Source organism: Python bivittatus, unplaced genomic scaffold (assembly GCF_059951505.1).
Source record: "Python bivittatus isolate LINGU-HERP-01145 unplaced genomic scaffold, Pbiv_v1 ctg000320_np1212, whole genome shotgun sequence".
NCBI lineage: Eukaryota > Metazoa > Chordata > Lepidosauria > Squamata > Pythonidae > Python > Python bivittatus.
This window is the reverse complement of record NW_028277052.1, coordinates 2,704,165-2,728,498: the sequence shown is the minus strand read 5'-3', so window position 1 is coordinate 2,728,498 and position 24,334 is coordinate 2,704,165. Positions and strand designations below refer to the sequence as shown.

At 50.8% G+C, this 24,334-nt stretch overlaps 1 protein-coding gene across 3 annotated transcripts in view; it reads left to right on the top strand.

The window, feature by feature from the left end:
- Positions 1–14,122, top strand: part of SIK2 (salt inducible kinase 2) — a 53,911-nt gene extending 39,789 nt beyond the window's left edge. For 2 of the 3 annotated variants that reach the window (XM_088138955.1, XM_088138957.1), the window contains 8 exons: positions 1,030–1,182; positions 2,262–2,414; positions 6,324–6,552; positions 7,787–8,071; positions 8,322–8,485; positions 9,116–9,229; positions 9,544–9,635; positions 10,296–14,122. In XM_088138955.1, coding sequence (XP_087995081.1) covers positions 1,030–1,182; positions 2,262–2,414; positions 6,324–6,552; positions 7,787–8,071; positions 8,322–8,485; positions 9,116–9,229; positions 9,544–9,635; positions 10,296–10,872 — 1,767 coding nt within the window. In that variant the 3' untranslated portion in view covers positions 10,873–14,122. The remainder of the gene's footprint in view (positions 1–1,029; positions 1,183–2,261; positions 2,415–6,323; positions 6,553–7,786; positions 8,072–8,321; positions 8,486–9,115; positions 9,230–9,543; positions 9,636–10,295) is intronic. The other variant, XM_088138956.1, reaches the window with a different exon arrangement.
- Positions 14,123–24,334: the final 10,212 nt, after the last annotated feature.

Here is a 24,334-nt window from a genome sequence, read left to right as displayed (position 1 = left end):
TAGGAATTCTCCCCAAACAACTGGATCGGGATTTTTTTTTTTTTTTAAAGGGGCCAAGCGAAATGGGACTTTTAAAGGTTGCCGTTCTGTGTATTGCAGGACCGTTTATCCATCAGCTTTCAATGCAGCAATGGTTCTTCACCTTCCACGTCAGAACATAGCGTAAAAAGTACAAGCGGGGTTGTTTGTCAGGGAAGTTTGGGGAAGTTCTGGGAATTACAAGATGAAGAAAACAGGAAATAAAACTGCAGTTTGCTTTAAGCTTCTGCAGGGTGAGAGCTGGGAGTATTCTTACGAAGCGTCCAGTCGCCCCTTTCTTTTTGGTGTCTCGGCTAGGATTCCAAATCAAGCTCCTTTCCAGAAATAAATACTCAACTGCTCCCTGAGGACTCTGTGCGATCACTTCCTTCAGAGTGGTCGATATTTTTAGCTGGTGTGGAGCCTGCAATATTAATGCTTCCTGCCAGCAATTCTGGGGGGGGGGGGAGGTTAGGGGGGAGGATGTACGTAAGTGAAACTTAGAGCCTCAGAGCTTCACTTCCCACTGTTGCTCAGAATTTGAAAGAACGAGCTGAAGTTGGCTTTTGCTTTAGTGAGGATCAGAAGACCTGGCGGGAGGTTGAGCTCACCTCTGCAAAGGAGGTTTTTGGGAAAGCCACAGCTGCCGCAGGGCCCAGAGTCCATTGTCCCCGTCCATGCTGAAGCGATGGGGCACCTGATTCAGGCAGGTCAGCAGGTGCTGCAGCGTGCACTCATCAAAAGGGCGGATTTGTGATTCCACAAAAAAGTGCGGGGGTGGCAGCCCCAGATTCCGCCACTTATCTGGCCTTTGTCCATCGCCCCCTTCCACAGCCCCCCTCTGCCCCTCAGCTCAAACCACGACCGAAAAAGAAATGTTTGCCATCCCTGATTCAGGGGAACTCTGCACCATCAAAGGTGCCTGGCCTCGTGGCACGATCTGATGCCCCGAAGGAAGCTGGGGGAGAGCCGATGCCCCGACTGACGCTCGGACGCTTGTTTTCTTCTCAGTCCCTGCAGAACAAGAGCTACAATCACTTTGCTGCTATCTATTACTTGCTTATAGAGAGGCTAAAGTCACACCGCAGTAGCTTTCCTGTCGATCAGCGGTTAGATTCTCGCCAGCGGCGACCCAGCACCATCGCCGAACAAACCGTCGCCAAGGTAACTCAGTTACCCCGAGTTCTAGAGCAATCTAGAACACTGGGAAGAGCAGAAGGTCTCTCGTTCTGTCCTCTCGGGTGGGGAATTTTCTGCCCGACAAGGAGATGCTCTCCGACTGAACTCTAGTCTGTATACCGTGCCGCCAGCAGTTATTCACAGAGCGCCTGGTGGTCCCAGTTTAAATAAATCTGTCACAAAAGTCTGTGCAACCCGCTGCCGTTTGTGTTTTGAAAAGGACAGGAAATCCTGTATTGGTTAGAGAGCATATTGTGAGGGAGTGGTACTATCTAGGGCAGTGTTTCTCAACCGTGGCCACTTTAAGAGAGGTGGACTTCAACTCCCAGAATTCCCCAGCCAGAAGATGTGTAGATTTGAACTCCCAGAATTCCCTAGTCAGCATGCTGGCTGGGGAATTCTGGGAGTTGAAGTCCACACATCTTAACATGGCCAAGTTTGAAAAACCCTGATCTAGGACATAGGCAGTTCTGGCCAGTTACTTCAGAAACAACTAAATCTGAGTAATGTTTACTAAATGTCAACCGCCTGGAACCCCCGAGTGCATTGCCACATCTGCCATGAACTCTTTTGATAGCTGGCAGATCAATATCTCCTCGGTTCCCCTGTCCTAACTCGGTTCCACACTCCAGGAGAAAAATACTACCCTTCCTTATATAGACAGTGCAATGATTATGTTGATGGACATTCGCCCTTGGAGAGGTCTTAGTGCTTCATGATTCCTTCTGTGCAGGGTCACCATCGAAGTGGGCATGCACAGCTTCAAGTCTGGAGCTTTTGTGAGGTTTGGCAGGACAAGAAATGTTGCTCAGGACATACTAGGCAGGGCGGAAGCAACAGGAGACAAGACTACCATCTTTCTGTTCAGTTGTAATCAGACCACCATATTGGGAGATGGTGCCATCAGCACTCCAGCCTTTTCTGCCTTCCTTGTTCCCAGTTCAAGTCGGTTTCTTTTTTCCCCATTTTGTTAGCCTCATAGAAGTACCATCCTTGAACTTCCTGATTTCATTTGGGTTCTGCTTAGATCCCTTTCAACAGCCTCTTCCTCTTGTCCCTTGCAGGCTGCTGTTGCTCCCGTGAACTTGCACTCTCAGAACATAAGGCTACGAAGGTCTCCCGGGCTCCCACCGACAGCAGAAGCATTCTCTTTTCCCAGGTCTGTCTGCCAGGCAGAATCAACTTTCATGGAAGAAGAGAGAATTGACACACCCAAAGTAAGGGCTTCTTGCATCTCACTCTGCTAGTTGAGTGTGCGCGTGTGCGTGTGTGCGTGGCGTTTCTCCAATGCTATATTTTGGATGGGCCAAGCTGCTGCCTCTTAGAGGCAGTTCTGTCATGAGTTGCAGTGTTTCTACAGTTGTTTGTTTTGGTCAGAAGAATGAGAATTTATTTTGTACAGGTAGTCCTCGTTTAGCGACTGTTGCAGTTACGACAGTGATGGAAAGATAACTATGTGATCAATCCCCACATTGATGACCTACACAGGTCTGTAAAACAAAGGAAAGCTGAAGACCATAAGTACAGTTGCAGTTTCACTTAGCAACCGCTTTGCTTAACACCCGAATTGCTGGTCCTGATTGTCATGGCTAAAAGAGGACTACCTGTAGTTGCTTTGTGTTACTCTCCTTGATAGTATCAGTTGATCAGTGAGTCAAGAGTTAGCATGTTGTGTGTAGGGTTTCCTCTTAAGAAATAAGCTTTCCATGCTAGTAGGATTCACCCCCGTAGAAAAAAGCTGGAAAGAAAAGCTCATTTGTCAAAAGGACACCTTTTTCTCACAGGTGTGCACAGGGGGGTAGGGGCTCTTGTTGCTTTTGCTCTGCCTAGTTAGCTCCCGACAGAGCAAAGTTACACCACTTTGTGGGGTTGCCCCACAATTCCCATTTTTTAGAGCAGGTGTGTAGATGTCCCGTTTGCCCCTTTGCTTACTGCAAAGGAAGTTTCCATCTTCAGAAATGGCTGGCACGTAAAAGGCCTCTAAGAGACAGATCCGCTGGCTGTTTGATAGCAGTAGGAAAGGGGGTCTTTTCCAGAGTGGAAGGAAGGCGTGGAGTCCGTGGAGCAGTTTTTAGTGCCGCAGATAAACATGCCATCTGAGCACAGCTCCGTAAGGTAACCAGAAATGGGCCCTTAGTTACCGCGTTACGAAGAAAGAAATATCACGAGAACCAAATGCGGGGCTGAACGTTGATGTCTTTTCTTTCGGCGTGGAATAGAGCTGCTATAATATTCTTACAAATGTGACCCGTAGTACCTGGCAATTAAAGGATTTTCTTGGAGAAAGAGAAATCATGGGCCTCAGAAGATGCTTCTGCAGGATTAACTTTTCTACTGTAATTGCAGTTGTTTTCTTGCCTTGTTTGCATTATGAGGTATGGGAATGTTGTCAGATAGCAACCTGCTTTAATTAAAACGGTGTTATTAGTATGCGCTTTTAGTTCATCTTATGAGCAGGAACAAGCTTGTTGGGACCTTCAAATTGTCAGAAAATATTAGAGCCCTTTCATCTCTGAGGCCTTTGCTCGTTCTCCCCCACGGCAACTGGAAGTGCACAATCCTCCTGCAGATCCGTTGCGTTCCCTTTAGGTTTTGCTTATTGTGGCTGCATTCCAGACCCTGCATGCTTCCTCCCCCTCCCCAGTAAACTGGCTGGCGCTAAGCTTGATTAACAAGCAGCGACGGTTCCGTGGTTGTGCAAAGGCACGGTTGCTCTGGTGAGCTTGGCATAGTCCGGCTTCGACTTCAGCAGTGATGGGTGCTGAAGGGAGGAGGGAAGGACGACAAGCTGGCAAGAGGGAAAGACTCTCTTGTGAGAAGAGCATGGAGGATGTCAGAAACGCTCTTGTGTGGTAAACTTCCTCAGTTGGCCACCTTCTTTTTTCCATTTATTCCTATAACCTTTGGGTGGGCTTGTCAAGGTGGCCGCCTCTGCCTTCTTGTGTTTGAAAGTTAGGGCTTGTTCCTCAAAATGCCACAAATTGCACAGGGGTATTGCACAGCCTTTCCAGCTTCAGCAGGATGAGTGGCTCTCATGACTCCCTCATGCAGCACCCCTAACATCTCCATGGCTTGCCCTCTAGGGGCACCCCGAGGCCCAAGAGATTGACTAGCCGTGTCCCAGGCATTAGTGAGGAGTGGCATGTTGCCAACCAGGGCTTGGTAGTTCAGAAAGAGGCCCACCCCGAATCACCCAACCCCACCACTGAGCAACTTTGCCTCTGGGGAAAGAGGATGAAGCTCAACCTCTCCTTTTGCTTCGTTATGGCTCCAGCTGCCAAGACCTCTGCGTCCAGAAGCTTTGCCTTAAGAAGGTTGCATGGAGGAAAAGCAGTCTTAAATCTAATTAAATCCTCCGTGCAACCTTCTTAAATCTAAGTCAGGTGGGGCTGAGCACCAGGGTTATTGCTACGAGGTTGGGGTGTCTTGGCTTCATTCTCTGATTTGATGGCAGGAGAAGGGTGGCTTCTCCCAGAGAGTCACGTGTAGAGTGCTAAAGCCACTGCCTTCCCATGTTCCTCTGCCCTCTTATGGAGTGGGAAAACACAGATATTCTTCCTGGTCTAAGTTTCCTTTTCAGGTTCTCACGTATTGCAAAACAGAAGGGATACAGGCAGCCCCGAAGCCCTGGGTGCGATTTATCCTCAGGGCAGCTGAGTTAAAAGGCTTGGCACAAAACAAACATGGTTCCCTCCAAATTGTTCCTTTCTGCTTTAGTTGTCAAGGTTCAAAAGTCTGTGAAAACCTGAGGCTGGTTTTGTGTATATTTCAGCCTTTCTGTGGAGGTGCAGGTGGGGGGCGCTTGTTGTCAAGGCTCAGGGCAAAAGAGAAATAATAATATGATCTGGGCATTGCCATTCCTGTAGTTGCCTCACGTTAGACCCTCCCATGACTTGAGTCTAGAAATTCTCCATGAGCCCTTGGCAGGAGGAAGGACTGATTCTCTATTGAAGGGGTCCACATGGAGAGCCATACACAGGCACATAAAGAATTCTTTACAATGTGAATTAGGAGGGGGAAAAGGTAAGAGATTATTAGGATTTTATTTTTTTTAAAAAAAGGCTTGCCATCTTACAATTTGTGGAGAAATTGGTGCATTAGAAAACACTCTGTGCTTGAACAGATGAGCTCAGCTGCGCTGCCCCCAAGACAGAATCTAAATCAACTCTTAGCCCAACTTTCTGGGGAATTGCAACCCAGCTCCTCTAGAGCGAGAAGGGTGAGGAAGGCCGATCTGCGCTGCCTTCCTTCCATCCAAAGCTCTTCCCAGGGCAGGCCGACAGGTATTGCCAGAGCATTGTCTCCAGCTCTGTATTGTGCTACTAAATTGTAGCTTTGTGGTGATATTCGGTGGGATTTGGAAGGGCCAAAAAAAACCATGGGTTTTTAGACCTCTGTGCAGCTACTTAGATAAATGGGTGCTTGGATTAACTGCAGCAGGTCAACCATGAACCAGTTTTGAAGCTTGGTCCCCTGAGGCAGCTTTCATAGTGGGACTGAGAAGCCAGTGCTTCCACAACTGGGATCAAGTCAAGCGAGATGGTGGGCTGAGCTTTTTATTTTGAGAGGAGCACACCTGGGTCCTCCAGTCTCCTTGGGCGTCACCTGCACATTCTCCAATGCCAGGCAGTGACATTTCCTCAAACCAGGCACCTTCCATGTGTGATGGCAACTCCCAGAATGCTTGTAGTTCCTTCAGAGGGTGCCACCCAAGCGAAGCCTGCTGGTGCCCAAGGAGAAGCCATTCCCATCTTTAGTTCTGAGTGATCTTTCTGAGCAGGCCCTGAAGTTTATGAAAACATTTCACTGAAGCAGGAATGCGTTCAGAACTTTTTCCGGAATGCAGTTGCAACTCAGGTCCCAAAAACAGTGTGAAAATTTTGCCGTTAGCTTACTGTCCAGAAAAGGGGAGGGTGAGTCATTGTGCTACCAAAAAAAGTGCTCATTCTCACTACAAATTGGCCAAAAAAGTCACTTCTTTGGTTTTGATTTATTTCCATTTAGTTCTGCTCTCGTGCTTTCAACGTGCAGCTAACCCCGTTTGTGGCTGCCTGCCTCTGCCCTGTTTCTTTTGTGTGCGGTTCCTCCCTTCAACCACCGTGTTTCTTTTCTTTTTCACTAATTAGGTGAACGGTTGCCTGTTGGATCCTGTTCCCCCAGTGATGGTAAGGAAAGGATGCCAGTCCCTGCCGACCAGCATGATGGAAACCTCAATCGATGAAGGGATAGAAGCAGAAGGGGAATCCGAAACGGACCCCGCTCAGGCCTTTGCAGCACTGCAAGGAAGTCGCAGCGGGAAGAGGCGACATACCCTGGCAGAAGTCACCAATCCCCTCTTGGCCATGCCAGGCCCAGGTACAACCTTCCCCCACTTTATGGCCTCCAGTTGTTTGGGGAATTCTAAAAGGACAGTCCCACCACACCAGGTTGAGGAAGGTGGATCTAGTTGAGCCCCACTCTAAGGCTGAAGGGTAGTCCTCGTCTTCATCTGCATAATTTCAGTGACTTCGTGTCACAAGTTGAAGTGCAGGTGGAGGTCTGTGCACTGGTGAGCAGAGCGAAACAGACTCAAATCCTGCAGGCAACTAAGGAGCGCAGTGGAAGGTCCCCAACTCAGTTTTACGTCCCTCTGAACTTAACCATCAGTGGAGGGCCCCATGAATCTTCTGCGTGCCTCGGAGCCAGCCATGAATTTGCTTTGTAGGAAGATAAGAGGAGTTACTATACAGATGGTGGCTGCTTGCTTTGCCAAGCAATCTCATGACAGTGTGCAAAGACTGGGAAGAGCAAACAGTGTCAGCTCAGAAGCCACCAGCTGGCAAGTATCTCATTGTGCTGGTAGCAAACAGAAGAGCCCCCAAAGAGAACAACTCTGTCAGTTCACATGTCTCCATTTGCACGTTTGTGCAGCATATGTTAGGTGTCTGCAAGAGGGAGCGCCTGCCCACGATCAGAATGGTGGCCTGCTCTAAAAGAAAGGAAGGAAAGAAATCAGCGGTGACACAGCTAGGAGCGCTCTGCCGAAACCACTCTTGAGCAGGTTTTAGGAGGGTCGTCCCTATAAAGTCATTGATGCCTGTCACTGCATTTTCTGTATACTTCTTGCTGTTGATTTTCCAGTGCCCTAGGGAGACAGCAGGCTTGGACGTAGGGTCAGGTCACACAGTGTGTGTCTCCCTGAAGTTTAAAAGGCACAGTTGAAATCTCCAAAGGATGTGAGGTACTGTTAAACAGGACATCCCTCTGCTGCAGGGCTTTAGTGGGGTAGATGCATCGTGCACTCTGCTCTGTCCAGTTGGAAGCAGGACTTGAGGCTCAGCTTGAGGGCACCGCCCATTTCTTTCCGCTGGCCATCTTGTGTTCAGAGGTCAGCAGCTAACCACTGTCGGTTAGAGCAGAAGAAACATCGGCCACATTTTATAAAGACAAGAGTAGCTTGTATGGGCCAAGAGAACTGGAAAGCATTACTGGGATAGCGCTTGTTGTAGGTCCCACAAAGAGATCCGTTGCGTTTCTAGGACTTTAGACACAATAACCCTGGTAAACACTGGTTAATTCTGTTTCTTGTGGCTCTTCTTGGGTGCTGAAGGAAAAGTCTTTTCCATGGATGAGAACCAATCCTTGAGCAGCACCGACTCTGAATATGACATGGGATCTATCCAGAGGGATTTAAACTTCCTGGAAGACACCTCGTCCTTGAAGGAAATGGTTCTGGCAAACCCACCAGCTCCGAGGATGACCCCTCCTTTCATAGGCCTGAGGCCTCCTAATCCAGCCATGCAGGCCCTGGCTGCCCACAAACGAGAAGCCCACAATCGTTCCCCTGTCAGCTTTCGGGAGGGGCGCAGAGCATCGGACACATCCCTGACACAAGGTAACTGCTGTGGATTGAGCGGCCCCCAGGGAGACAGGCAGCCTTTGGAAGGCCAAGGCCTCATTGCCACTGGCTGCAGTAGTTGGGGCAGTGATGGGTTGACTTGGCCGAGGTGGGTGGAGCCAGGGTTGGGGATCGTCTGTTGCAAACTTTCAGCAGAAACCAAACGAAACTGCAGAAGTTGACCACCATGATCTGCTTGTGAAAAAGAACCCTTAATTTGCAATTGCTCTGCTTACCCTTGCAACAGGAATTGTAGCGTTCAGACAGCATCTTCAGAATTTGGCCAGAACTAAAGGAATCCTGGAGCTGAATAAAGTACAGTTGTTGTATGATCAGATGAGGTCAGAAGACGAACCTTCTCTGGAATCCACTTCTCCTCACTTGCAAGGCCTTGGAAGCGGTTCCCGGCAGGTACGTCCTTGGAGAGGAGTTTTGTCGTCTGTGTTGGTGCTCTCTGGAGCCACTGAACTCAGCTGCTACACTCAATAAATCAACCTGTTCCTGAAGTTACCTTGAAAGGAGTGCAGATGTCTTAGGGCCCCCAAACCAGCAGGGTCTCAGCTTCTCAAATTCTGAATATTGGGGTATTGGGGAGGGGGCTTAGATTGATGTAGGTACCAAGGGGTAATGGAAGCTGGAGCATGTCAAGAACAGGCTTTTGATTCATCTGGGCATGTGGCACTGCCTGCTGGCTGGTGCCATTCCTGCCAGTCTAGAGAGTCTGAGGATCTGGGGATCTTTGATGGGCAGAATGTCTGCTCAAGCCTTGTGCTGGCCCCCCACCCCAGCTGTGCTACAGAAATACAGGCTGAACATTTGATGGTAGCCTCAGTGTGTGCGTGGGGGGGATTGAAATACATTGGCTCCAAATGGGTGGAAGTATATTGAATCAGATGTTCTCCCCCCTTCCCAAAGCGTCTGATCGGTTCCCCGTCGTCAGAGCCACCCGTACTCTTGCACGTTTCTGAGTCCGCATTCTGCTCCAACCCGTAGGGAGATAATGTGGCCTGGATGGGTTTATCTCCCCCTTTTTCCCTCAAGGAGGAAGCCTCCCAGCAGCAGGACGCTGCTCCCACCTTTCCCAACAGCATGCATCCGCCGTTGCTGTCCAGGCGTCAGAGCTTAGAGACACAGTATTTGCAGCACGTGCTTCAGGTAGGGCACCTCCTTGGAAGGCCTTAAGCCAGCGGAAACATGGGTTCAGTGGGAGCGGCTGCACTTCATTCTGGAATCACTTGGTGAAAAAGGGCTTGAGGCTCCCTTTCTCCCACCATCGCGCTTGGGGCACAGTAGGGGAGGGGCTGTGCAAAGCTGTTCCCTTGTCCCCAGGCGGGGGGAGCCTTAGGGCCCAGCCAACAAATTCAGGCACCCCGGCTAACCCACCACCTGACTTTTCAAGACCTCCATGCTGATTTTGAAACGGTGGGCATACAGTGATGCCAGCCCTGTTCCCTCTTGCCTTATTCCAGAAGCCCAGCCTGCTCTCAAAAGCCCAACACGCGTGTCAGGTGTTTTGCAAGGAGATACCCCGGAGCCTCGAACAGCAGCTGCAGGAGCACAGGTGAGCCTCGGTGCCGAGAGGAGCACGGGAGGACACTAGGATCACAGAAAGCCTCATTTGCAGAGGCAGAGTCGGCCGGAGCCCAGAAAAGCCCCGGAGAACGTAACTCAGACCACCTCAGCAGCCACTGGAAATAGGACTTTTTTTCATCCAGAAAAAAAGAGCAGCTCCTTGTGCTGGAAATAGCCCCAGTCGTGCCTCCCCACCCAGTACGTAGAATTCTGTTGCCAGTCTGGGATCCAATTTGCCATGTCAACGGATCCCACAAGAGTTCCTGGATTGGGAGCTCGTTTAATCTTTCTGCCCTCTTCTCCTCCGCCAATGTTCCTTTGGGGACGGTGATTTTTGTCTCCACTCCTGTTTGAAAAAAATGAAGGGGAAAGGCTGGGCCGGTGAATCTTTTCAGAAAAGCCTTTGCCTGCCGAGTTCCCAGGCTGAACCTAAGGAGAAGGAACTACAACAGCGCGGGATCGTTTTTCTGACCTCGGGAAGCATGCCAGTGCTTGGCAGGGTGGAGCGAAGGGTTTTGGCTTTTGCACTGGGCCAGGAACTCCTTTGGTGATTGAAAGATCCTTCCTGTAGAGGGGAGGATAAAGTTAGCACAGGAAGAGCAGCGGCTTAGGGGAACGCAGATTAACTATTTTCAGTCTCTCAATTTAGGTTGTACCAGAAGCATCTGCTCCTCCAGAAGCAATCCCAGCTGCAGGCCTACTTCAACCAGATGCAGATAGCAGAGAGCACATACTCCCGATCCAGCCAGCTGCCCCTCCCCTGCCATGAAGACCCGCCTCCTTCCTCCCAGTTCACTATGGTGCAACCCTTGAGCCCCGTCCTGGAGCCTTCTGCTGAAGACATGCAATATGACCCTTTCCTTAGCCAGTATCAAAAGCTACAACTTGACCAGCAGTCTCCTCCCCCCATCCACAGCTCCTCCCCATTGCCATCACAGATGCCCATGCAGCCACCGCCTCCACCGCAGCAACAGTATTCCTATCAGACTTGCGAAGGGCCAGTCGGCCCCTCGTCTGACCTAGACTATGCCAGCCAGCATCAGTATCGCCTGGATCCCACCCAGCAGAGTGCCATAGCAATGACCGGCGCCCGGCGGAGCTCAGAATCTCCCGGGTCTCAGTCCAGCTATGACACCTTAAACCTTGCACAGTTGCCTGGGCTCTTTGATTGCGAAATGATGGAGACGGTGGATCCCCAACACGGAGGCTACGTCTTGGTGAACTAGCAGCTTTTAAAGCTTTCTGGAGGGGAGGCTGGTTGGTTGAAGCCAAGTCACGGAATGGCTCTGGGTCGGGTTTCCGTCTGTGTTCTGCCTCTAGCCTCCCTGGCTTCTTCTCCAGTCCTTGACCTTCACGGATGAACACCCAAACTCTCTGGACTGGTACTAGCAGAGAAGGACCAAGTCTTCACTTTACGAGAGAGCTTGCTGGCAGGGCTGAAGGCAGGCCCTGCACCTTCAACAGAACAAAGAACTGCTTTGAAGGGAAGGAGGCAACACGCTTCTAAGAAGGAAGGAAGTGGGGTCCTTCCAGAACCTTTGGTATTCTGCTAACCGTGCAACCTCCGTCAGAGGAAACCTGGGAGAGTTCAGGAAGAAGAGTGAATTTGCTCTACACCATACTTGGCAATAAAAGCAATACATTTTTCATTGGAATTTGGCAGAGATGTAGTTGACCTTGAAGGCAGTCAGGAATGTAGAGTGCCCAGGGCATTGGAAATTGGTCTGCTAAGGTAAACTAGGCTGTAGACCAGTGTTCCTCAACCCTGGCGGCTTGAAGATGGGTGGACTTCAACTCCCAGAATTCCCCAGCCAGCATGGCTGGCTGGGGAATTCTGGGAGTTGGAGTCCACTCATCTTCAAGCGACCAAGGTTGAGAAACACTGCCATAGATGATCTTCAGGGGACACACAAGACCTCCTCTCCTTCTCTCCTTTTTGTCAGCTGGTCACTCCCAGGGAACTCCTAATCTTCGCACACCTTGAGGAGTCCCTGGATTGTCTATGGAAGTGTCCCTAGATCTGTGTCAGAATTAAACTTGGAGTTAACATCTAGGATTTCTGAGGTGCTCCAAAGATCAGCAGGGAAGGGGGGGGGGGAACTGAAGCTAAACCGTTTCAGGAACCGTGGGGAGAACTTGATCACTGGACAAATTGTTATAAGCTGCCCTTTGTAGCTTCTTTTTTAGAGGAAGCAAACCTACTTGGACTTAACAGAGCGTGCATTGGTGGTTGTTCTTAGGCTTTGCATATTTGGGCAATTATTTAGGGGGGTAGTGTTTTAAGGACAAAGCAAAATAAGCTTATCAGAAAACCCATGTGAAGTGATAGTGCTGTGCCTTTTTTCAATTCTTTCTGAAACCTTTTCTTTCTCTCTTTTTTTCATTTCTGAAGTTAAAAAAAAACCATCCCATCTGTTGTCCAGGCTGACACCAAAGTCCCTTCAGAGACCGGGTTCCACCATGTGGAATGCAGGTTTAACGTTTTTCCATAAGTGTTTCTGACTCGCTCATCTCTAGGTCTGATTTTTTTTTTCCTTAAAAAAAAAAAAGTATTGCAGCAATATTTTAGGATCAGTAACCGTTGACTTGTTAATCACTTCAACCGGGGTCTGCTCTGCAAAGCAATTGCGTTTGCCTCCCTAGGAAGAGCACGAGAATACTTTGACTTTGCCTCAAGAGGGGCTTCTTAGCATTGGAGACAGACCGTGCGGTTCCAAGCATTCTGGTGGAAGCTGGTAAAGACTGAAGCACAACACCCGTTGGTTTAAGCACAAAAAAAATGGTAACCCAGCAAAGCCGCCTGGTAGAAAGCAAGGGGGGGCCTCGGGTTTCATTCTGGGGGTCCGCCGACGTCTGGGCCGAGCCACTCGCTGTTGCAGGGTGACTGCGATAGGATTTGGGGGAGGAGGCTGCAGCCCCAGGCGGACTGGATCTCTGCTGCCCTGCTTTAAAAATATTGACAAGTTTTAGAGAAGAAAATTAGGTCGTCCCAATATCGGTGTCCCTCCGACGGCTCCAGTCGTGCCCGGAGTGGCTCTCCAAAATTTGCACAAAGAAATCCTCTGCTGAAATAGCTGGCCAGCCCTCATTTGGAAGGGATGCAGGAGCAGCTTGAAACGGGACAGCCCCGGGGGCAGGAGGCCCATCCTAGCGGGAAGCCTGCTTCCTCCCCCCACCTCCAGCCATTCTGAGAAGGAAGCTGGTGGCTTTTGAGGGTGTTTCGCGCCCCACGGAGCAGGAGTGAAAACCTTGCGTCTGTCTCAGCTCCTGGAGCGCCTTTCTTCAAAGGGATCCCTTGTGCATTTCACCCACGGGAGGAGCTCAGCCCAGCCTTATTTCCTTGCGAGCTGCGGGAGGAAGCCCGGCAGCCCTCCCAGCTCACCGTCTCGGGTGCCCCTGTTGCACAGGAAGGAAGGGGCAGGGTGGGGGAACGTAGCCCAAGTCAGCCATTCCTCTCCTCTCGTCTGTGGAGGAAGAGCCCTCCAAGGCCATGCGAGCCCTTGAACTGCGTCCAGCCGGCTGAGGCTCGCCACCCAGCCTGTCCCATCGCAGCAGACTGGTCTGAGGTAGCCAGAGCCTCGCTGGGCCAGGCACCTGCTTACGGGCTGCTGCGTTGCTGGCGCGCCTTCTAAGGAGCAAGTGTGCTTTCTCTTAGCGCGTGCAGAAGGCTGCTGCTTTTGCGCAGTCATCCTTCTTAGAGCTCACGGGTAGGAAGCTTGTGAGCGGGCATCTCTTTGCTGGAGACTTCTTCGGTCCCTTGCCTGTGTTCCTGCCAGGTTTGCTGAAGGCTAGGAAACACGCCATCGAGCTGGCCTGGCTCCCAACCGTGCTTCCAGAGCCCATCTTGTAGCCAGTGGGTGCAGATTCAGGGCTGCAGAGTGACCCGGCCTCATTCTGTGGGCAGTTCCCTTTTTCCTGTCTGTGGGGCTGAAGCTCTGGATGTAAAGAAGCTGGTTCAGGTGTCTCCTCCTTCCCTCCCTCCCTCCCTGCGCCGAACAGTCGGTGTTTCTCGACCTTTGGTGTCTTTCCTACCACAGCAATTGAGGGAATTCGTGTTTTCCCAGCCACACTCGCGTACCTGTAGGGTACCACCTCTTCCTCTGTGTTCCAGCTAGTTCAAAATAGCCGCTTTTGTCCAATCTACTGTGTGGGTCATTCGAGGGGTTTGTGAATGCTACTGTTTAGGAAATAACTAGCTTTATCCGTTTAAATGCAGGTCCCTTTGAAGAGACTTTGGTGAGATGTAATATGGGGTTCCACAATCTTTTAATATGGAGACAAGTGCAATATGTGTGTGGTACGTTCTTTAATGTATTTTTAAGAAAAAAAGAGTTAAAAGGATTTAGCCTTCGCTTGGGGAAACGTGCACTAAGGTTGCAAACACCCCTTTGGGTGGATCCCTCTGTAGTATTTACATGCTGGACTCTGTACAAGCAATTGCAATGTATTAATGCAAAATAAAGAACCTGGACCTTCCTTTTTTAAAATTTTTGGTGAGCTCAAGTGGCATCGGCTCATGTTTTTGTGCATTGTGACTGGCAGCCTTTCTCATGCGGATCTTCAGGAAGCTGTTCACCAAGGCAAGTGTGGCTGTCACAAGAAGGCCCGGCAGCCACAGTGGGTCCCTGGTTTGATTCCAGGCACCTCCAGAGACAGCTGGGAAGGCCCATCACTGTGGTGGGTGAAGGTTCAGACTCGGGAGGGTGCGAAGGTTCGAGATTTCCTTTCGGGGCTAGAGAAACCCTGGTCAGCCCTGGGGGCTCAGTTGTGTTCTGTATTAAAGAAGAAGGGTCTGATTTCGTAGAATGGAAGGGTTGGAAGTCCGGCCCCTGAGCAAGGCAGGAATCCATTGCTTGTATCCCTGACTGATGGCCGTCCAGCCAGCTATCCAACCCGATCAACTTTGTAATGGCTTCTTGGACTGTATTGGGGAACAGCTCTGAATAATTCTGGCCTGTCTTCTACCTGACAGCTCTTCAGATTTTTAAAGACAGCTGTCATGTCTCCCCACAGTATTCTCTTCACTTCTAAATGCAGGTCCTTGTTTAGCGACTGCCTTTTTAGCAACTGTTTGCACTTACCACGGTGATGAAAAAGTAACTTTGCGACCCATCCTTACATTGATGGCCTTCGCCAGTCTGTAAACCAAAGGAAAGCTGAAGTCGGTTGAGGTTCCAGTTAGCAACCGCTTTGGTTAACGACTGAGTTGCCATTTCTGATTGTGGTCACTAAGTGAGGACTTCCTATACACCTAGTGCCTCCAACCATTCCTCATAAGTTTTCCTTACCAACTCCTTATCCAGTTTGCTGTTTTCCAGGCATGCTCCAGTTCATCGGTGTCCTCCCCAAAAGTTGGTGCAGTGTTCTAGGTATGGTTTGGCCCATGCAGAATAGACAGGAACAATAAGATTAAATAGTACATTATTTTCCACCGGAAACTGTGCATGGGGCAGATCTTGGCCTCAAATTTCTACCTCGTCTTCACTGTTGTCCTGTGGAGTTACAGGCTGAGATTGCCAATAGCAGATTGCAACCTTCATTCAGTCCAAACATTGCGCTCCCCTGCGCAATTTATCTCCTGTCAGTTTTGATATCTGCCCCAAGAACTATCGTAGCACAAGTAATACAGAATGCAAACAAGTAGCTTGTCATGGTGCCGTGGGAAATAACACACCGGTTTTCATTCTCTTTTCTTGAGGGTAGACATTCAGTCTGCTTGATACGTTGAGATTGCAAATTGAATCCACAGATTAAGATCCTGAACTGATTCATCAGAAGGTGCATTTTAAGATGCGAGGTATTTAGTGGCATCTCACTGCAGTTAGAAAAGCTCTGATCTAGAACCCTTTTGAGGTTGGGGAGTGCCAGTCTCAAGATTGCCCAGACAGGAGCAGCTGGATCTAATCTCTGTCTCTCCTCTGTACTGTGAAATAGAATAAACTAGAAAGAGTCAGTTTGGTGTAGTGGATAAAGCAGTGTTTCTCAACCTTGGCCACTTTAAGAGGGGTGGACTTCAACTCCCAGAATTCCCCAGCCAGCATGGCTGGCTGGGGAATTCTGGGAGTTGAAGTCCACCCCTCTTAAAGTGGCCAAGGTTGAGAAACACTGTCCTATATAGTACCACTCTCAAAAACAATACGCGCTCTAATCAATACAGGATGTCCTGTCCGTTTCAAAAAGCATATGGCAGCGGGTCGCACAGACTTTTGTGATAGAGTTGTTTTAAAAGGAATTCCTGGCTGGGGAATTCTGGGAGCTGAAAGTTGGCAAGGTTGAGAAACACTGGGTGAAAGACTCTAGGCTGGAAAGCAGAAGACAGAGAGTTTTAATCCTGCCTCAGGCACGAAGCCAGCTGTCTGTCTCTCTCAGCCCCAGCGAGAAGGCAAGGGCAAAACGCTTCCAAAAATGCAATAACTTGTTCAGGCAGTCGCCAGGAGTCAAGACTGACTCTTCGGCACACACACACACGTTTAGAAACAGGCTGAGTGTAGAAAGGAAGCTTAGCGACAATCAACAGCTGAGCTTTCATGCCGCATGAAGCCATTAGTGGCCGCATCGGTTTCAGCTTGGCCTGTTCTTTGAAGACCCTGGGTTGTGGTGGTGTGTGAGAGGTGAGCCAGCCCCCACCCGCAGCAGCTGAGCAATAAGCACTGAGCAGAAATGGCACGCTTGATCTGGGTGCCTGGGGAGGGCTGCCACCAGGAGGGCAAAAGCTGTGGCTTTGGTAACAGAGGGGCAGCAGTTGCTTCTCTGCTGCCCGTCGTGACCAGCCGGCCAGCCTTTTCAAGCTGGGCAAATGGCCAGAAGCCTCTGCACGGACGCTTCAGAGGGATGTCAGCAGGGCAAGTAACGCCCTAGGCTGACACAGACCCTTTGCCAGGGCCTCGCCAGGGCGGGCAGGTGGGCGGGCGGCAAAGGCCAGATGTGCCACTTGGACTGATCACAGGAAAAAAGGTGGGAAGTCTCTGCACGTTTCGTTCCAAGGTCAGGGCCTGGACCTGCCCCTCATTGTAACTTTCCTGGCCACCCATACGTTTCTGGATAAGAGACCCCATTAACCTGGAGGGTGGAAGCAGCTGCATCGTGAAGCCCACCTAAGCTGAGGCTTGGATCGCCTTCGGTGCCAGCTCCCCTCTCAAAGGGCGGGCAGCAGACAGACGGCCATGCTGGGTTGCTCAAAAGCCCTTCCCGGTTCCTCTGGCGGCTGCTGATTCTTCTCAAACTTTCAACAAGTGGCAATCACCCAGGCCGATGCGTTGGCATGGCAACAGCTCCAAGGAGACCGCGTGTGCCACGCAGCGCCTGGCCCACAGTCACCTGGAGCAGGAGGGGAGGCTGCCGCCCCCCCCCCCGGGAAAGGCAGCCACACGTTGATTAGCGTGAATAATTCATCAATCTCTCCCGCCTGCCGCGGTGCACGCCAAGGCAAAGCACCAATGACGTGCCCGCAGGGCAGGGGTCCCAGAGGGGCCGAGGACGTCAGTTCAAGTTCTGCCCCGAGTCTCCTGCCCAGGCTGCAGAACCCAACCCGTCCGCAACATCCCGGGGTCACGGCGGAGGCAGAAATTGCACCCTTCATCTATGATCTGCCACAAATGCCCACTCGAGTCCTGCAAGTTGCTGGGAGGCGCGCATACACACACACACTTTTCTGGCTGCGGCGTGGCTCCAGGGGTGGAAAATGCAGCTCCCCTGGGTCAACTGAGCTGGATGAGCATCGAGGAGGGCTGAGATCGGGGGACTGGGGCCAGGCAGGACGTCTTGCAACTTCCATCTTTCCTCTGCAAAATGGCCACGTCTCCTTGCTCTGGATTGCAAAGCCTGCAAGCCCACCGCAGGATCGGTATTGCAGAGCGCTGGAGGGGCAGAGTTCAGCAGACTGCCCAGCAAGTCTGGGGGCTGCTGGAGCGGCTTCTCAGCTTCTTTGCTTCCCACCCCCCCACAGCTGGCCTGAAGCATGGAGGGGTCCGGACTGCTGAGCAAGAGTGACATCAGCAGTAGCCATGGAAACCAGGTTTTTCCCCTGATGAGAATCATGTGGCAGGGCCTTTTGAAATCCGACAAACCCGTGCTCCAAATGCGCCCCCTCGCTGCTCCCCCCCCCCCCGGTTTGAAAAGGAACCAGATCAGCTGCCAGCCCTCCTCTGGGGGCTCTCCTGCCGGCTGCTGGGGAGGCCGGGGCTGGGGGCTTGGCTGCCCTGGAGAGGGGACTGCCTCGGGCCCTGGGCAAGTTTGTGCACTCAAGCTAGGGCTGAAATGGGTGCTCAATCCTCTGCTGATGTCCTCCCCCCCCCCCGCAAAAAACCAAAACAAAACAAAGCCTTTCTTTTTTGGCTCTCCCAGCTTGGGAGATCAAGGGAAGGGATGCTGACACAAAAGGAAGCCTTCTCTGGATTAGAGAAAATGGACACTTTTCTCTCTTCTTCCAAGCAGGAAGCTGTGCATCTCCCACCCCAGAAGATGCCACAAAAATTGGAGTTTGGGCATTTGTACCTCTGCTGGCCAGGCTTCCCGTTCTTCCAGAGTGCATGAAATCCCCAGGTTCTTTGAGGGAAGCCATGATGCTTAAACGTTTCCTAAACGGCTTTGGTTCTGTTCTGTGGCAAGAGCTCGCAGCAGGGAAGCAAGGAAATCTCCCCAGAGGGGGAAATAGCCTTCTAACTGCGGGTGCAAAATATTTGGACAATCTTCCTTGCCTTGACTCCGTCTGCTGATGCCTCTGGTGCCTTTCAAAGCCTCTGGCTGCCCGTCCTGGTTCATTATCAACTATTTATTTATCCTTGTTCTAATTCAAAGTCCAAATCCTTCCATTCTCGGTTTGTTAACCTTTTTCTCAAAAACAAGCACATTTTTGATAATGGGCCAGCAGGGCTGGGCTAGCTGCTTTTTTGCTGTTGGTATCGAGGGGAATTGATTGTGGCACCACATGGAATGCATTAAGAGTTGTGCCTAAGATACAGGGAAGGGTGAACTGTGTGTGTGTGTGTGTGTGTGTGTGCACGCGTGCACTCACGCACACTTTTCTTCCCTTTTCCATCTCTAATTCCTGTTTCGGTGCCAACCCTCCAGTTCCCGTTTTTCTGTGTTCCCTTTTTGAAACGGCCCCAGCTAAGCCATGAAGAAGGGGGCCCCAAAGCCTCTGATGTCATTTTGAAAAGAAAAAACAAAACAAAAGGGCACTAAGGGGGCTGTAAAAAATGTGCACAGCGCTGCTAAGGAGCAGGCTGGTTTAAAAAAACAAAAAGCGCGCGTGCAGACGCGAGCCTAGCTCCCTCCTCCAAGGACGGGGAAATTGGGCAACTCCAAAGCAGCATTCCTTGGTGGGCCCTCAAGGTTTCACTTGGTTGGGGAGGCATGGAGGGCGGGGGGGAGGGGCGTTCAGCTGGGCCCTTTGCAGAAGGATGGTACGAAGGACGAAGAGAAGCCGCGCTGGCCAGTGGGCGGGGAGGAGCTGGGAGCAGAGCCATCCGGAGCCCGCCGCAGGATTCACGCAAGGAGATCATCGACTCTCCGGCTTGCCCCCCCCCCGCTCCCTTACGAAGCCCCCACCAAAAGCCCCCCACGCAGGAGGCAGCCTTCTCCCGGGCCGTGGGGATGCAAAGCCGGCTTTCCTCCAGCCCGGGCGGGGGGGGGGGGGGAGAAGCCTGGCACGGAGCGAAGCCTTCGCCCGGCTGGCCTTTCCCCCTTCGGCAGCGAAGGGGGCCTCCTGCGCGCTGCCGGAAGGACCCCCGGGCAGCGCCAAAGCCCCCCCCCCCCCCGGTTCAGCGGCGCCTCCCGGAGCGCAGCGAGGCCGCGCGGTCTCTTCGCCGCAAGAAAGGGCCGCGGGGCTGAGCAGCCGCGGGTCAGGCTGCCTCCCGGGGAAGCCTCCTGGAAGGGGCCAATGCCCCCCCGATCCACGAAAGGGGGCGGGGGTACTTCCCCCCTTAGCGATTTTGGCCAAACTACCAGGACCCTTCCGTGGCTTCCTTGGTCCTTCCCGTCCAGGGGAAATCGGGCGGGGGGTAAGGGAGTAGCTTTAGGGGTTCAAGAGGAGCTGATTCCCCAGCGACTTCCAAAATAAAATGCTCCGGAGATGTAGGAAAAGGGAAGGAGGAGTGAAACCTGAGAAAGGTGTTCATCGGAGGCTGGGAACCCCTGGCAATGCAGGGGTATTCTCTGTCATCCCTAGAAAGGCTTTGGAAGAGATGTGGGGGCAGGTTTGGGCTGCAAGGGAGAAGGGGGGCCTGGAGGGGCGAAGCTCCCAGAGAGAGGCCTCCAGGTGGGAGTTCTGAGCCGAGAAGAGCATGCAGGGTGCAATCCTCCCTCCTCCCCACCCCCCAAATGCGTAGGTTGGTTCTATAGCACCGTTCCCATCTTTCTCTGTACTGTGGCAGTCAAGACTCTTGGCAGCCCCCAAAGCATGAAACACCCATGGTAAAAAAGACACCCACACTTCAAGGAGTGGCCATTGGGAATCAGAAACCGAGCAACATACTGTATCCTCTGAAAACCAGAGCAGCAGGTGAAAAGAACCTTCACCAGATGGTGCCCTCTAAGCTGCAACAGCCTTCAAGGAAGCCCCATCTTGACCTGCTTCCAGAAGACCATTAGTGTGGGAGCAAGTGAAACTCCAGGTAGGGCAGTCTTGATGGAGAAGCCTCTTCTCCAGGCTTCAGAGCACCTCACGTGAGGCAGCAGAAGCCATTTCCCTGGGATGTCCATACTGGCCAAGTTGATTCTCCTGGAGGAGATGGTCCTGGAGGGACTTCAGTACCAAGCCATCTAAGACTTGCTGGGTCCAAGGCAGCCCTTTAAGTGACACCCAGGACCCTGATTTACAACCTAATGTTATAACTCAAGGCTCTGCTAGCCTAAGTAATCTCTATCCTAAACTTTCTCCAGATACAGTCTATCCTTCCAAGGCAGTTGGGTCTCCTCTGCCAGAAACCCGCCTTGAAAAGCCAAGAAACAGGAAAAGCATTAGAGATTCATCCATCAATATTTGCTGTTCTGAGCAAGCTGTTAGCATTCCTACAGTACTTAGTTTTATTTTATTTTATTTTATTGTTTGAGCTTGTTTTGACGGGTGGTTCTGCTTGCTGAAACCCAGCCCTGGAGTCTAGATCTTGCCTGCAGTTTGTTTATAAAGGGATAAAAGTCTCTAAAGGGATTAGAGATGACTTTCTTAAGCTGGTGAAGAACTCCATGTTGGTACATTGGAAACAAATGCACGTGAGGTTGTTGGGAACGGTCGTTTTGCAGAAAATGGCAGTCTGTGCACATTCACTTGTGTCCAGTTGTGGATGAGGAATGGGTTTGACGGACTTTTTCTTTTCATATTTAGTTCCCTGATGGTGGGAAGTTGCTAGGAGTTGAGTGTTAATGCGCTTGGCTGTTGCAATAAATATTGCAACCTATTTAGGATTTCCCTTCTCTTTAAAAAATTAAATAAAAAAACATGAGATGAGCCAAATGCTAAACTGGGCATGCTCCCACCTGGTCAATAAAATTTGTTTTTGTTATTTTAGATATCTGTTTGTACGGTAATGAAAAAATAAAGGTCTCTTTGGTATTGTAAATTATGATCTTGTTTGTCTACAACTGATTTTCTATCACACTACTCCAGAGCAGTGTTTCTCAACCTTGGCAACTTGAAGATGTGTGGACTTCAACTCCCATGGAAACTCATCCCCAAATACATTGGTGTCGGACTGATATTATGGGATGGCTTTCTCTTTGCAAGGCACTGCTTGAAGGGATAAATTGTCTACCTTTACATTTTGAGTGAAGTCAATTTACAAAACAGGCAGGATTTCACAATTTCTCTCCCCCCCCCCTCAAAATTCTGCCATAGGAGAGTGGATTTTGTGGGAATTCCTCTCCGGTGGTGAAAAATATGCAGACATTAAATGATTTGTAGACAGAATTTGTCTTCCTTCCTTCTTATGAAGTCTTATTTTTCCCATATATGCTGGAAATGGATTGTATTGGGGTAGGAAGGAATATTCAAAATGAACCCTCACGTTTGTCCAGAAGTGGGCCTATGCCAGAAATATTTTAATATGGAATTCTACAGCTTGCTCAAAGAGGCTTATTCCACAGCTTTGTTGGGGATAGGAGAACATTTTAGCAGGAACTAGGGAAACGTGTTCTTGGTTTTTTACAAAAAGGAAAGGAATATTACTCAGCAGCCACAGGCCAGTGTGTGGGAAGTCCTCTTTCAGGGAATCCAACTGGGCAGCTAGAACCCTCTGATTTGATTGTGTGGCATCAAGTTGGCGTCAACTCTTAGCAACCACGTAGATTGGTTTTCTCCAGGAGGATCTGCCCTCGACCTGGTCCTTTAGGGTTTCCAAGGGTGTCCCCATCACCACAGCGACTGAGTCCACCCCACTTGCTGCTGTTCGACCTCTTCTTCTAGAGCGCTCCAGCCTCCGTAATCTCTCTCCTTGAGTGGCACTTGGGTAAGCAAACGTTCACCCCCAGCAGGCAGGATGGGTGGTCATTGGCATTAAATGCTGTGGAAATTGCTTGATGAGACTGAAAGGTTGGCTGAGCAATTGGCGCTTGAGCGTTCCCGGACTCCCTGTGGGCCAGGGTTTCGCCTCGCTTCCTTCTTTTTGCGTGGTGGGGTTGGGCTTTCGCTCGGATTAGCCATCTGGAAGCAGCAGCCTTGGTGGGCCAGGGAAAGCGAAGCAGGCAGAGCTGAACGTACCTGCTGCTGCAAACAGCGCCTTGGTTCTCTCTGCCGAAATCCCACAAGAAGCTTTTGAAGCATCTGATCCTTCTTCTTGACGGAGCCAGCAGCATTCTCAGAGCCACTGGAAAAGTCGCTAGCAGAGAAGAGGGCCGTGCCATGACCCCGGGGAGGAATTATTTGGGAGCTAAGATGTCTTGCCAAGACGTTGAGCCGGTGTTTGCCCTAGCTGTTTGCATGGCGCGCCGCCAGATTTTCACGGGGAGCCAACAAAATCAGCCGATACCCACGGTGGTGACAATGGATGTGCTGCATTCCAAGAGCGTCGGTGGAGCCACACGAGCAGCCGTGGAAGACAATTATCTGTCTATTTTCAGAAGACGCAGAGATCCAACCGTTCCTAGTCGAGGGCTGGGGCAAAAATAACTGGATTCATAGCAGCAGTTTCTTAATCTAATAATAGTTCTGGGCTGCGGAATGATGAGATTCATGCCGCCGTTGCATAAACCAGCTGGGTCACTCCAGTCACCAGAAAATCAGCTCCAGATGTGGTGATTTCCAGCCTCCACACCCACCGTCCTCTGCCTACAGCTTTTTGCCTGGCAGGCACACAAAGCAAATTGGAGGGGGGGGGAGGGGGGGAAGAGATCACAGAATTTAGCCCAAGGTTTTAGGTGATCTGATCCCCCATGTCTCTTGGACGAAGTGGCAAGCAAGCTTTTCATGCAGGCTGTAAAGGCACGGAGGGCGGGCGCAGGGAGCAGAAAGCAGTGGGCGACTCATTAGCAGTCTCCCTCTAATGAACATTTAAGACTAAAACATGGGTTCAGTGCGAAGGAACAGGCTGCCAAATTCTGTTTTGCAACACCACCTTTTTCCCCACAGAGCCCTCTTTCTGCCTTAAAACCTCTCTGCTTGCCCCGGTATTGCAGGAGCACGTTCCATGTTCTCACAGCTTGAACCAAGTTGATCGGGTAGGTCCAACAGCAAATCCGTTGGCAGGCTCCAACTTCTGACTGACGAAAACGGCTTGCCTGTTAGAAGACTTGCGTATGCTGCCCCGCTGCACATGGGAAAAAGTGCTTGTGACTGGTAGCAACTAAGAATGAAAAGCCAACTGCCTTGGCGCTGGGGAAGGGCTGATCCACCTCCATCAGCCGCTTGCCAAATGGGCAACTCACCAGAGTGCAACTGTTAACTTTCTGTCCCGTGAAAACATTTGCAAATTCTCCCTTTGCCCCCTCTGTTTCCCAGATACGTGTCTCCTCACCCCAGCTAGTCATGTGCAAAATTCACATTTGCTGTCCTTTAGGCCAGCTGAGATTAGCAAGTGGATGCTCAAGGGTCACACACGTTCTTCCCGCTGCTTCCAAGGGGGTCTTACCCTGGGCAACAAACACATGGGGTTAAATTAGAAAAAAGGATTGGAGAGTACAGAGGCCCTTAGAATTACAAAACTGACCATGAAATGGTCAAATCCTTTTAAGGGGGAAGGAGAAGAAAAAACCTTTAGAAATTTCAGGTGAACCTTAACAGTGAGGTGGTTATTGCCCCAAACCCCTTCAACAACAGCCGTATCCATAATGCTCAACTGCGTTATGAGACTATATTCATAGGCTATGTCCAATTGTGATTTAACAGTGTCCCCCTCTGCCACATTAATGATTACAATTAGGTAGCAATTCACTCAAAGCCTTGGGGGCAACGTGAGACCTCAGCTTGCATACCTCTGCACTCGAGGGAACTTATTTGCAAGTTTTAAACAAGGCAGCACAATTTTAGGCGGACGTGCAACTCCTTCCTCCCAGCTCTTGGGGGGCCCAGCTTCACCTTCTGTTCCTCCCGGTGCCTTGCGAGCAGCCCTTCATTTTCCCATTGTGAAATAAAGTGCCGTTGTTCCATTTCTTGCACAATGTCAACAGCTTTTGCCTGCTGTTGGGTCTGCGCATAACTCCGCAAGGGAGCGTCTGTTAAACGGGGGCAGGGGAGAAAACAAGAGAGCCGCAGCCTTG